General features: G+C 43.2%; 1 protein-coding gene across 9 annotated transcripts in view; it reads right to left on the minus strand.

The window, feature by feature from the left end:
- Positions 1–13,332, minus strand: part of LOC148334494 (unconventional myosin-IXAa-like) — a 74,223-nt gene that overhangs the window by 18,229 nt on the left and 42,662 nt on the right. For all 9 annotated transcript variants that reach the window (XM_088297443.1, XM_088297442.1, XM_088297446.1 and 6 more), the window contains 16 exons: positions 13,216–13,305; positions 9,814–9,930; positions 8,633–8,767; positions 7,662–7,783; positions 7,436–7,577; positions 6,416–6,611; positions 5,933–6,052; positions 4,492–4,567; positions 4,210–4,356; positions 3,012–3,051; positions 2,807–2,929; positions 1,902–1,982; positions 1,702–1,812; positions 1,403–1,525; positions 1,171–1,320; positions 30–331 (listed from right to left, as the gene is read on the minus strand). In XM_088297443.1, the coding sequence (XP_088153569.1) occupies positions 30–331; positions 1,171–1,320; positions 1,403–1,525; positions 1,702–1,812; positions 1,902–1,982; positions 2,807–2,929; positions 3,012–3,051; positions 4,210–4,356; positions 4,492–4,567; positions 5,933–6,052; positions 6,416–6,611; positions 7,436–7,577; positions 7,662–7,783; positions 8,633–8,767; positions 9,814–9,930; positions 13,216–13,305 (2,075 nt within the window). The remainder of the gene's footprint in view (positions 1–29; positions 332–1,170; positions 1,321–1,402; positions 1,526–1,701; positions 1,813–1,901; positions 1,983–2,806; positions 2,930–3,011; positions 3,052–4,209; positions 4,357–4,491; positions 4,568–5,932; positions 6,053–6,415; positions 6,612–7,435; positions 7,578–7,661; positions 7,784–8,632; positions 8,768–9,813; positions 9,931–13,215; positions 13,306–13,332) is intronic.

Raw genomic sequence — 13,332 nt, forward strand, 5'->3', positions numbered from 1 at the left:
GTTCGGACCTTTCTCGGTCCTTTCTGTACCTGCAGCGGGCCAGGTAACCCCTTCCCATGGCTTGCAGCAGCATCACAGTCCTGGTGGTCTCACAGTAGCGTCTCTTCTCAACAAATCCCCTCCAGGCCGCCTGGACCGTGATGGCCGCCGCGGTCCTTCGACGGCAGTAGAACCTCCAGCTCCTCTGGATCGCCACGGCCGAATGCCGCCACCGCAGGAACGTCCGGCGCTGCCTGCAGCGCCTCCAGGCCGACTGAAGGCACACGACCGCTTGCTCCTCCAACCTCAGATCCATGGCGGATTCCCGAAGAAGGCAGCACCGCCACCATCGCTGCAGAACACAGCAAGAAAATGAGGGAAAAGGCTTCAGTTTTTAGGTCAACGGGTTTTATTCGATTCGCTGATGTGAATAATAACTTGTGAACAATGACTATTAGAGTACAGCCCATTAAAAATAGCAGTGGCGTTGCGGTCAAGGCCTTCTCTGCTGGCCTAACGAAATCAAGAAATTATGATCATATTCTTCACATTGATGTCATATATTAATCCTAGTGTTTACCTTTTTAGGTGAGAGTTTTTATCCAATCAGAATTCATCAAGCTCGTGTTGCCGGGCAGATTTCACGATACCAGAAGCACGCATTAATCGTCCGAGGCCTTCAGATACAATCGTGCGGGCGTCTCCTCTGTGTCTCAAGGTGGCTTTGACAGTTGATAGACAGTTGCATTAGCCAATCAGATCGCGAGTTGGTTACAGTGAGCCTTCTCGCTGGCCGCACGTTGAAGGTGACGAACGCGTCTTGTGATTGGCTACTCACATGCGAGGGGGCAGCGCTATGCTGAATCAACACACCAGGAAGTCGTAACTGGCGACAGTTCAAAAATCTCAATTATAATCTTGCTTTTTTCAACCACAATGGCCGAAGGAGGGAAAGTTTGGATTTAATTGCAGATACACTTGCGAGGCCATTTTCAAGACGGATTTTTCAAGAAACGTTAGATTGCCCAACACTCACTCAGTAGTATGTAAGTGTCTTTCTGTAAATTATTTGTCCAGCCGTAGTGTCATAAATGATGGCAATATGAGGTGGATTTATTCAAGTTGGACTAAGGAGGACTTCACTGAAGGCCAACGCATGAAGTGCACAGCCCACCACAGAAAAATCGCCACCTGGATGACACGGGCAGCCAGCCTCATCCTGACGAAGTTCTTCCTCTCCAGGACCGCCCGGAAGCGGCGCTGCAGCATGACGATGCGGCGCAGAACTTCCTGGTGGAGGAGAGTCTGCAGACGCTGACGTTCCGCCTCTCGCAGGAAAACCTAAAAGCCGGCCGGCATGTTGATTGCGCTCACTCCAAGTCGCGACCAGGTGATACAAGGAGGAGTTTGCAGGTGGCGTTACCGTCGTGTGGCCCACTTGGTAGCCGGCGGGCATCAGATGGATCTGCCTGAAGAACTCCCTGATGCCTGACTTGGTCGCGCTTGTGCCTCGAGGCAGCAGCACGTGAAAGTGACGAACAAAATCCTGGAAAGAAGCAAAAAAATCTTGTAAAAAAATGTTTCGTTGGCTGGAATGGCGAAGGTTAATTTAAGATGAAGATTTGACCCTCGCCTCCTCCTCGGCAGGCGAGGGCAGGCGCGAGCATTTACAACACGGTATGCCGATGCTGTTTTGGTTCGCAACCAAGGTCAGGTCTTTACCTGGAAGGTGTACTTGACGCTGTACCCCGACTGTCGGATCCGGACCGTTTCCAGCATCCCTGTGTACCGCAGCTGTCTGAGCACCAAGCTGTCATTAAAACGTAACGGTAGCTGAGAAAGACAAGAAACAATGTTGACGTCGTAGTCAAGCAAGCGACGTGAATGCAATTGCAGATTTTTCTTATTCATTTTTTTTTTACCTTCTCAGCGTTGGAACGGATGCACTTGACAAAGTATGGCTCGGATTGGTTTAGAGTCTCCATCAGTTTACTGAGGGAAGCCTGCACACGCAAACATATTTTTGCCTTGTCCAATCAATCCCGTTCACTATTACGACAAATTATGTCAGGGCACTTTTCACATACTTTTGGAAAAAAAGTGACTCGCTACCATTTATGGTAGTTTATTTTATTTTTTTTAAAGAATAGCTGAAGCATCAGCAGTAAACTTTTTATGAGTTATATTATTTTTCTCTTGTGCTTGGCAGCTGTGTTAGCTAACTGACAGTTATGCCAACAGTTCTGCTAACCGGTAAAGAACAAAGTTAGCTACAAAATCTTAGATATTAATGACTTACTCAGGTAATTTGAATTAAGAGGGTTGCGTTGGTTTGAGTGACACTTGGAAAAATAAATATGAAAACTGAGCCTTGGTCTTCCCATGCAGAGTCACGAAGCTCACTTTTTTTTTGTATTTTTTTAGTAACAGAGTCACGTGTCTGTTGAGAGACCGTTTCAAAGCAACAATCCTACTTTTGAAAATCCAAATAAACTCAAACCCCAAAAAAGCAGATTGATAACTGATTTTTGTTTTATCTGACAAGTACGTTGGTCATCAAGAAGGAGGGACAAGCCAAAAGACAATTTGCTACTTCAAAGTAGATTTAGGAATCACTTTTACTGCAGTTACATTTTGTCTTGGGACGACTACAAAGTAGAATTCATACAACAGCAGGGTTTTTTTTTTCCTATACTTGTGCACGGATTGTTTGAACTGTCACGAGAGACAACGTCCTTCAATTGTGGAATGATTCATATTTGGTTTATGATTCATGTTTAATTTTCCGCAATGATGAACTTGAGCGCACCAAAGAGCGAGCACTGACCTGGAACTGGGCACTGATGCTGGGCGGTTTCTTCTTCTTGTGCAAGTGAAGTAGCGACTTGGTGATGCGGTCGTGGAGCGTCACGCTGCTCAGGTGGCGCAGAGACTTTACGTCTAACAAGTGCTACCGATATTTAAAAAAAAAAACATGAGTGGAACAGAAGAATATGATAAGTTACATTTAATAATTTGATGATTTGCACCACCTTGGGGAGGTTGGGCTTGACTTTGCAGTTTTTGTTTCTTCTGAAGAAAGACAAAAAATGATCATTTTATTAACAGACGTTATTTGCAGAGTCAGCAACGTAAACAACCAAAAAGTTTCTTCTCCTTGGTCCTCACAAAAAACTAAATCTGCTGGTTTTATTTATTATTATTTATAAATGATGCTGAGTTGATACATTTATCCAAAAGAATCAATACTACTAGTCCAACTTCTATTAAGAGTATGTATACTATTACTACTACACTAATAGGCTTAATAAAGAAAAATAAAATGAGTACATTGAAATTAATATCGACACGTGTATATTGTTGGGTAATAATACTAAATATAATGTAAATCTTATTTTACAGTTATGACAAAGTTCCTAATCTCAAAATAAATATAGTTTCACATTAAAATGACATCAAAAACAAACCATAAGAAATAATTAAAAAATAAAATTAAATGATATCACCCCTTTTAATGGTATGTGACAGAATCACCAAGTTAAACATTCTTTAATCCATTGAAGTCGAGTTCCGCTGCCTTTTGCTTTTCAAGTACAATTGCATCTAATCTTTTACATTTTTTTTCAAATATTTAGGTCCATTTTTTCCAACTTTTGTTTAGTCAAAACTTGGAAATTGACACACAATACGCTTAAGCGTATTGTGTGTCAATTTCCAAGTTTTTATAGCTGATGCTTGTCCGATTTGATCAAAAATGTCACACACGACTGCACTTCAGACTCCCACCACCAGAGGGCGGCAGTTAACTTCACTTCACATTGCTTTCCGTGCAGTCGTCGGAAAATATCAATTGGTGGCGGTATTGCGCAATTAAGCTGCTTTCCCCAACGCCAACCGACACCATCGAGAAGAAGGCAGGACAAAACTTGAGTTCTGTTTAGAGCTCACTTTTTTCGTTTTTGCAGGTTGCTCCTGTGAGGAGCAAATATTCTGTGTGTTTTTATATAGCACAATAATGTTGAGTGCAATTATTCTCATGAGAAAACTTTGGAAATAAAGAAATTGTGGGGGTGCAGGAACAGCTAATTGCATTTGCATTGAATTCAACGGGCGAAGATGATTTGTGCATTTAAAGTGCATTTTGAGCTGGTACTGCATGCAAAAAAATTTGAGGATTTCGAAATTCGAAAGCGCTTTTTGACTTTGCAACACACGAGCTCTGGTTCTCACAGTAAGATTCCCTGAGCTCGTTCCAGGAGTTTGCTGTTGACCGAGTTGACGAAGATGCCGTCCTCTCCCAGGGCCGCCGGGTTACCCGCTGACGACAGGCGCCCCGACCTCGGGCCGCGACCGTTGCAGCCGACGCCGAGGCCATCCCTGCAAGCGATGAAATAACAAGACGGGCTTTGAATTTTTGCGTTGATTGGAGCAAAATGAGGGAAGACGACGTGTCCGCTGCGACTGGCGTGGTGATTTATAAGAAGAGAGAGGCGGATGACTTTGACGACTCACCGGCTGGCTTTCTCGTTGAGGGTGTTGGCGCCTTGAAGATCTGACAGCGGAGAGCGAGGATTCCTCCTGCTGATGCCTGCACGGTACGGAAAGAGAGGAAACGAGCGATGAACTGATGACTGGATTTGTCCAAGTGTACAATAAATCTTCGAATCACTTTGTGTGCTGATTTGCGATCATGTGGCTGCTTTATTTTGTCAGGACCAAACACATTTTAGGGACATTTTTGTCAACCTCTGAGATGTATTTTTGCTTCACAAAGTATGACGTTGAAAAATAAATCAAATAGATTGCTTCGGTTTTGCATGTTTTGCTGTCATGCAAAATACAACTTGGAATTATTTCAGTTATTCATGTACAGTGTAATCATTTAAAAAAAGATAAAATATTATATAATAATTCAAATGTATTTCATACAATTCAAATAATTTATACAAATTTAAAACGGTAAATGAACCCCTTAGGAATGACAAAATTTTGAATGAAATTAATTTCCCCACTCATGGGACATCGTTTTTGGAACAGAATCCCTGACTGCAGGGGAGCATTTATTAATTATGAATTCATTTAAAGATTTAAAAAGGATAAGGGAGCAAAATTAATTTAAATTTAAAAAGCTTATCACTATATATATATATATATATATATATATATATATATATATATATATATATATAGTATTGTATATTTGGCTAAACTAATTAAAATGAAAACAAAAATCTGAATCAAAACAAATCCAAATAAAAATTCCATATTGAAAAAATATAGAAAAAACACAAATCTTTGATTTAGAAATATTTAGAAACAAATTTACTTTACAAGGGAAAAAAAACATTTGCTTTCAACAACTACTAACATAAGGCAGCGTTTTGATCTCAAAGGGAATTGCCCTTGAGCCAGGAATTTTCGGGGATTTCTCTTCCAAGATGTCCTTGGAAAAATCCTTCATCATAGTGACAGTCGTGGACACGCTCACTGTCACACTACTCACAAAAACAAAGCCTCCTATTCTTTTGGGATTTGTAATCTCGCTTAGTTTCTCTGGATCAAATCGGATTCCATGCAAGAAAGCAACTACGGTACGTGTAAACATGGCAAAATGTGAACGAAAAGCGCCACAGGCCACGAGGGACAGATTCCAATGATTTTTCCGATCAGACACAAATGAAATGGTGCGGCCGTGCTTCAATTTCTTATGGTGTGCTGCTGTAATAAAAGTTATATTACGAATGGGCGCTTATTGAAACTTGGAAGGCTTTAAAAGCGGGCCAGTTTGACACATGACCAGCATGAGTGTCATTTGATTGAGTTGGACAAATTTCTTCCCTTTAATCAAATCACCGTGGCAGGAATCGACGTTCCACAATTGCAAAACTGTGCAGTTTGTTCTTTAATGTTAACAACTATCTGGTTTGAAAATCCTCCATACGATTGAACTTACTGTATTTCTCATCTTTGCACCTCTGAAGGATCTCAAGGCTCCTCTGGTGAACCGGGTGATGAAGGAAACTGAAGCTGTCGACAGTTTTGACGGCGGCACATGAGAGGGTGGAATCATGACCTGGGAATCGGATACAAATACGTTTTTTTTTTTTTAAGGAAATATGTCAAGCGCAACAACGATTTGTATCTGAAATCTGAACTGTAATATGAATTATGTCAAATGTATCACGTTGTAATTCGGAGTGAATTGCATCGTCATGGCGTGAATCGTACAGAAATCAGAATGAGACGTGACATCGCAACGGGAGTGAATCTCATCAGAATTTTAGTGAAGCACAATAGGCAATGAGCTCGCCACTGCCAACTAGTGGAGTGGAGGTGCAATTACACTTTATTGTAGTACGGCGGGGGGAAAAAAAGCATGTTCGCCAGGGTCACACGCACCCCCCCCCAGGAATCTGAATAACAGCGGCCATCTGACCTGTCTTCTTGTGAGTGTGTCGGCGTCCGGCCGCCCTGAAAGCCACCAGGGCCCTGAAGTAGGCCCGCAACACAGCCCAGCGAAACGTGGCCACCGGGTCGATTCCCATCAGGCCGCAGATGAAGGCGTTCTTGCTGCTCTTCAGCAAGGCAACCACGTCGGGACGCATGTGGTCCGTGTTCTTCTCCCGGAAGTCCTGAACACGGCAGGTAACATTTTGTTTTGTTTTTTTTTTCATCGTACTGATCCTAGAATTGTTAGTTTGCCACGTGATCGTGTTGGTATTATGACCAAGTGCACGGCCCGCCACTGTTGCTAAAATACAGAGCTGGCCAATGAAAACGCAACTGCGGGCCGCATAACATGCAAAGTACGGCCCAAGACCGCACTTTGGACACCCGTGCTTAAAATGATCTTCTCGCCACGTCACCGGTGAGCAAGACGTATCTCGCTGGCCACACCAGACACCTCCGCACTGCTACGGATTTGTATTATCCAAAACACCCGAGCGCTTCCAGCACATGTGCTTCTTATCAGAGCGCAGCTGGAAGGCGAGCGGGACAATTAGACTTAGTGGACATTTATCCGTCGTTGCTATTACTTTCTGTTCACTTCTTCCTTCATTTATTGGCAGATTTCGTCCATTTCAACTTGCAAACCAAAGTTAGAAGGAAAAGCTGGATTGTGATTGGCTGCAGTCGTGCACATTTTTCCGCCGCGTCTGATGGAGCGACATAATATCACGAATGTTAATCGTATAATCCTCCAGCCTTGTTTATATCGCCCTTCAGAAGGTAATCGTTGTCTGACGCTCCGCAAAAAAGATAAACACATTTTTGGGGGTCTCTCTCTTTGCATCGCGTTAGCAAATAGGCCGCAAACCAATGGTTGGGGACCATGGTCGTCAGGGATATAAGGAAAAAAATGTCTTCATAAAAAAAGGCAGACTTCCCGTGTCTGAGTCGCGACAATCCCGAGCCAGATTTGGCAAACGGATTTCAAGAACATAAACAAGCTCACCTTAACTCCGTACTTGACTTTCCCGGCGTAGTGTCGGATGATGAAAGCGGGCTCCATGACTGCGGGGAACTCGATGAAGCTGTTTCCCTCATGCTGACGCTTGAACTTGTCCAGCAAGGTCTGATTGGACGCCTGAGGGAAGCTGCAGTCAAAATGTCACAACAACACCAAACAAATGAGGACAAAGTGGCTTCCCTATCTCGTAGCACCCCAGCAGGTGGCGTACTTGCACTCCTCGTCCAGCAGGTGGAAGAGCGCGGTGGGTTTTTTGCTGATGAGGTTGATGCAGCTGCTGTTGTCGATATAGTCGATGGTGTGCCAGCTAATGCCCTCGGCTCGGTACTCCTCCTGCAAGAAGACGTCACATGTTAGCAAAGTCTCCCGGTGGTCTTATAATGTGAATTGAGAAATTTGCTTTGAAAGAAAATCGATGAAAACGTACAGAGACTGAGAACCGTGCAGTGCAGAATTGTGGAGACCGGCTCGGCGTAACAACTGGCGCATATTCATTTTTTGTGAGCGGGCAAGTCTAGTTTACTGCGGTTTCCACGAGCCTACTTCACAGAAGCCAACGTTACATCATCCGCAAGTGGAGATCTTGCAGCCTTATGACCATACATACACGTGCATGAATTTAAAAGAGACGAGAGGAGCCGCTTCAACTGGCCCAAGAATCAAGTCAACTGTGCTCACTCCCCGAACGGCGCAAACACCCCTTCCTACATGCGCCCGTCGACGAGAAAACCAAAGGAAAGAAAACTCCTTCCGTGTGCGTTTAGACGACACTTTGCGCAATTTTAAATTAATCTCAATTTTAAATTAATCTCCAGAGTTAACGCTTTAATTTTGACAGCCCTGATTAAAATACAACACAATTTCTTCACAATTTGCATTGCATTACCAATACTCGATGTTGGCGAGCACTCAAGTATAAGTAGCTGTAAACTTAGTCGTGTTTGTGCAAAAAAAAAAAAAAGACGCTGGCCATTTCTGATGTCGGCTTTTTCTCTTTTAGCCTGCAGACAGCTGCCGTGATCCCACAACAGATCACAGCTCAGTTGCTGACGCTTCATAACGCATGACAACGGACACAAAAGGGTCACCTACAGGGAACAAAAAGAAAAGAAAGAAAAAAAATTGTGGAAAATGATCCAAAGGACCAAATCGAGAATGAGAGCGAATGTGGCCAGAGCGTACCTGCTCCAGTTTGAAGATGTGCTGGTTGAAGTAGTGCTGCAGACGCTCGTTGGCGAAGTTGATGCAGAATTGCTCAAAGCTGTTGTTTTCGTAGTCCTCAAATCCAAAGATGTCCAACACGCCGATGGAAAAGATCTGGAGGGAGGCAACGCGCATTTCTCGTCGTCAGTCGCACCAATTTATATATCCAAGCGCTACATTATCAGAAGAGCGTGCTCAACATTCACACACACACATTCAAAAATGACAATCGGCGCCACTGCTTATTATGCTTGCAAAACACAAACAGAAGCGTTAGTGAGGAAGTTAAAGTTTACAACACGAATTCACGTTTTTCTTAGTTGTTGAATTGACTCGCTCGTGACTCACTCACACTGCTGTGATGTCAAACAATTCCCGAAGCTCACGCAGCTAGCGGCACACGCCCGGATTGGAAAAAGATGACCAAATGAGGACCTAACAGAATGAATCCAAACGGACCGCCCTGTCGAAATGCTGGGAATGTTTTCAAACTTTCAAAAAGACACTGCTACACTGCTAATTTTGAGCGAGGCATATGTTCAAATCTCAACTGACTGGGGGTGGGAATCCTACAGCTTGAACATTAAACCCAAACATGCGCAACGTATATATGAAGCAGGGTTTGTATTTGAAGATTTGCAGCCCTGGTAAAATGAATGCACTATTTGACGTCAATATCCGTCAATGGCAATGAATGAGTTAAGATCAGCCCATAAGAGTATGCACATTGAGAAGAAGGCGAGCACTCGGGAGGAGGCCTTTCATGAGGGAATGGACTGTCAAATACAGGCACCCCCCCCCTTTTTTTTTAAGTAAATAAGCCTTTATTCGTCCTTTACATGATCATTTTTCATCTTCATGGAACGAAGAACAATAACCTTGAGAACAAGCGCAAGTGCATCGACCCACCTCGACGTGATCAACATGACGTCAGCGTCAAGGGAAAACAAAAGCAGGCATGCACACACACATGCACTCCCGGGACCAGAAAGGGGGGATTTTAGGGGGGGTAACGTGAGCTGATAGGGAATTCAATGCCATCTGCCCGAATGTCTCTGACACGAGCACACAAAGATGCGCACACGCACACACTTGCCGAGGAAGGTTGGGGCATCCTTGAATGTGATTCAGACCTCCCCGCAGGGATGGACGCATCTCACCTTTGAATTGTCCTCCAGGTCCTTGTTGTTGAGCAGAGCGTGATTGGCCCGGAACACGATCCAGTCAAAGAGAGCGCTGTACAACGACTTGGCCATGGAGTCCCTCACCGTGCCCGCCTAAACACAAAGCAAACCCCGTTGAGCTCGTTACAGTACTTTCGATTACAATGTATGAAATCCATTGCATAGTTAGTACAAGTTACATTACGGACAGAACCTTGTTTACAAAATTATTCGAGCTTGGGTGAGGGCAGTGCTGCTCAATTAATTTCTGTTATGACCCCCAAGCAGGAAGCAAACATTTTGTGTCCCCGCCCCAACTCTCTGCCACAATTATAAATCGTCATTTATGAATAAAATCGTTATAAATACATGTGTGCATAACATTGTCTTCTTATTAACTTAACTTAAAAAAAGATATAGCTCAACTTACAACAAAAAATAAGTTGGTTGAAGCGGTCTTTACAAAAGCCTTTGCATTTGATCCTTTATAATAGCAGATTAACACTTTAGCAGTTCACAATCTTGCAAATCATTTTCAGACTGGAATCAAATTTCCCCCACGCTCTTTCTGCGGATGATTCTTGTCGTTGTCTCAACAGAAATTTGAGCAGTGCAAAGTCCTGAGATCGGACTTGGACTTGAAAAGCGACGCCCAAATGGCTTTTCTTGCTACTTCAAAGATAAGACGTGATGATGTTGTCATTTATGCGGATCGTGCAGGCGTGCAATTTCAATTTTCGGCTGCAGGTGGCAGTAGTGATGAGAAACTCAAACCCCTTCGGTGTGCAGCTTTAACATTGTTTAGTCTGCAAGAGAAAAGATTGGAAGTGTATTATTATTATTATTTTTTTTAATAATAATAATAAGAAGAATATGATGATGATGAAGAATAATAATAAGAAGAAGAAGAAGAAAAAGAAAAAGAATAATAATAAGAAGAGCACTACTGCCACCTCCTGTAGCGGATGTGCAATAATACGTTTTTGTAGTATGGAAAAAATAATGAAAAAAATGAAAGCATGTTCCCCGTTGTCACACACACACCTTGCCAGCCCTCCACTTCCTCATAGGAAAGGACCGGCAACGGAAAAGGCCCCACGGTTTGAAATTTACGGTTAGGGTTGGGTTCGGAGTTATGAGTATGACATTGAATTTCTCGACGTAATGTTTACATCTTCCACGAGGGCAACACCCAAACAACAGATTATGTCATGAAATAATAACCTTTTTTTATCTGCTCTTCTTTTGCTCTATGGAAAAAAAATCACAGCGCTACTATTCTAATAATTTATGATATAGAATAAATAAAGAAAAATTGACACATAACCGCATCCAACCACTGCGGAGGAAGAACGTTTGGTTGAAATGCATGGAGAGAACTCTGAATGCTAAAAATAGATTTCATCTGAAGCGATTTGACGTCAACAAAAAACTGCTGGAATTGCGAACCGTTTGCAGCCTTATTTGTTGCTTTTGCCTTCCCAACAATAGCTCAAACGCTTGTCAACACAAATTCAAACAAACTGAGCAAATATTTGTCACGGTTGCTTCATGGGAACACAAAGACGCTAGATTGGATGTGACTCACCGTGGCTGAGGTCTGCTCAGGCCAAAAAAAACTTTGCATTTAGGGAAAAAAAAAGAAAAAGAAAAAAAAAACAACTGGCAACTTGTGAATTATTGATTCTTTGTGGTATTTTTAGCCGTTCGGGCTGGGATGCCTCAGACAAGTTATGCAAGAAGCTTATGAATAATTCAAGCAGAAAAAACAAATCAGAATGTGGTTTCAAGGCAACTCAGGGGATGGAGAGTCGTGATGCAAACATTTACGTTTATTCGTCTTCACGTTCACTTCCTTGCTAAATTCTTTCCGACGAGGGGATGCAGCACTAATAGATGGCCGCAATAAATTCGGCACTTCTCATCAGATCCAAGACAACAGCAAAAACGCTGTATTTCCTCAAAAAGTGATCTGGCGTGGTGATTGCAGAGGAGGCTGACAGCAAAATAAATAAATAAATATGTTTGGATAAAGATGGAGTGAAATTAAGCTTTTTTTTTTTTTTTTCAAAATTCCATCCATTGCGATTCAATCAAAAGTTTGATTCCTTGTTCAGCCTTAAAGTAATTTGAAGCACCCATCTGAGAATGTCTTTTTCATCGGGCTCGCTGGTGTTAGCGTGAAAAAGCGTTGTCTGAACTGTGTATTCTGGTGGAGGCTTCGCATTCCTCAGACAAGACCACATGACGGCAAGGATGGGGGGGGGTTTAGGCTTGTGTGCAACTATTGTTAGTGCACAGATCAGATGTGCATGTGGGTGGTGGTCGGCGAAGCACACCGAGTATGCGCGTTTGTGTGTCGTATTTCCTTCCTCAGACAAAAAAGCCCCGCGGCCACCAGCAGAAGCAGAAAGCTGGAGGCCAAATTAAATTCCGCACAGTAATCGAGTGCTTTCAGATGAACTCTTGCTACTCAAAAGTGGTCAGTGTGGGTTGAACAACACATCCGAGTGGCGGGCAAGTTGATAAAGATGCCTGCTTGGCATGACAGGAAACAGGAAGTTGTGAGGTGAGGGGGGGTTGGAGAGTTTCTGCGTGCGGGTTGGGCCACAATAATAAAAAATAAGAAAATCGCCCCTAACGAGCTTGAGGAAGCGCACGAACACAATCAAGGCTTGACGCACTTTGTCACAAAACAACAACTTCTCGTTGGGCCTTGGTGCAATACCGCATTGTGCTTAATTCGCACACCAACGCCGTGAAGTCGCTTCAGATTGCGATAAGATCAGTCGAGCAGAACACGCGCAGAATGGAACTCATCGAGCTTCAAGGGGCAAAAGGAGAAAATAGTTGACACTTATTTGTGTTCATTTATGCCAAGGCGTCTCAAATAGTGGGGCGGGAGCCCCTGGGCGGGTGATGCTGAGGGGGGGGGGGCGCGTGTGACCCTAGGGAACATTTTTTTCCTGCCAAACGACAATAAAGTGTAATTGCACATCCACTCCAGCAGTTGGCAGTGGTGCTCTCATTGCCCATTGTGTAAAAAAAAAAAAAAAGCAGCACAAATTGTTTTATTCATTTTTGTTTTGTAGGTTAAAGTGTTTTACATATTGTGTTCCTGAGTTAATGTTGCCAAAGTCAATTGGAATTGATAAATAAAAAAAATAATGATGTTAGCCGATGGAATCGTATCAATATAGACTAAAGGGCAAGGGGGAGGGGGGAGGGGGGGTTTCATTATGACACAGAGAGAGAAATGACAAAACACATGCCAAAGAAGAGAAATTAAAAGCAAAATCCTATGCGTTTGTTTGTGTTTCTTTTATTAGCTAGCAGGCTACTTCCTGGTTCAAAGTTTTGGTTTTTCATGATTCATTTGATTTAGAATGTGTGCGTCACCTCTGCAAGTTTGTAGGGCACGATAAGCCTCTCCCCGACGGTCACCGTCTTCCTCGTGGTCAGCGCCTCCAGCAGCATCTCCTCTTTCACCTACAGGGGGCGACAAAAACAACACAA

This window comes from Idiotropiscis lumnitzeri, chromosome 6 (genome assembly GCF_059441095.1).
Source record: "Idiotropiscis lumnitzeri isolate Australia: NSW breed Sydney's pygmy pipehorse chromosome 6, RoL_Ilum_1.0, whole genome shotgun sequence".
In the NCBI taxonomy this organism is placed as follows: Eukaryota; Metazoa; Chordata; class Actinopteri; order Syngnathiformes; family Syngnathidae; genus Idiotropiscis; species Idiotropiscis lumnitzeri.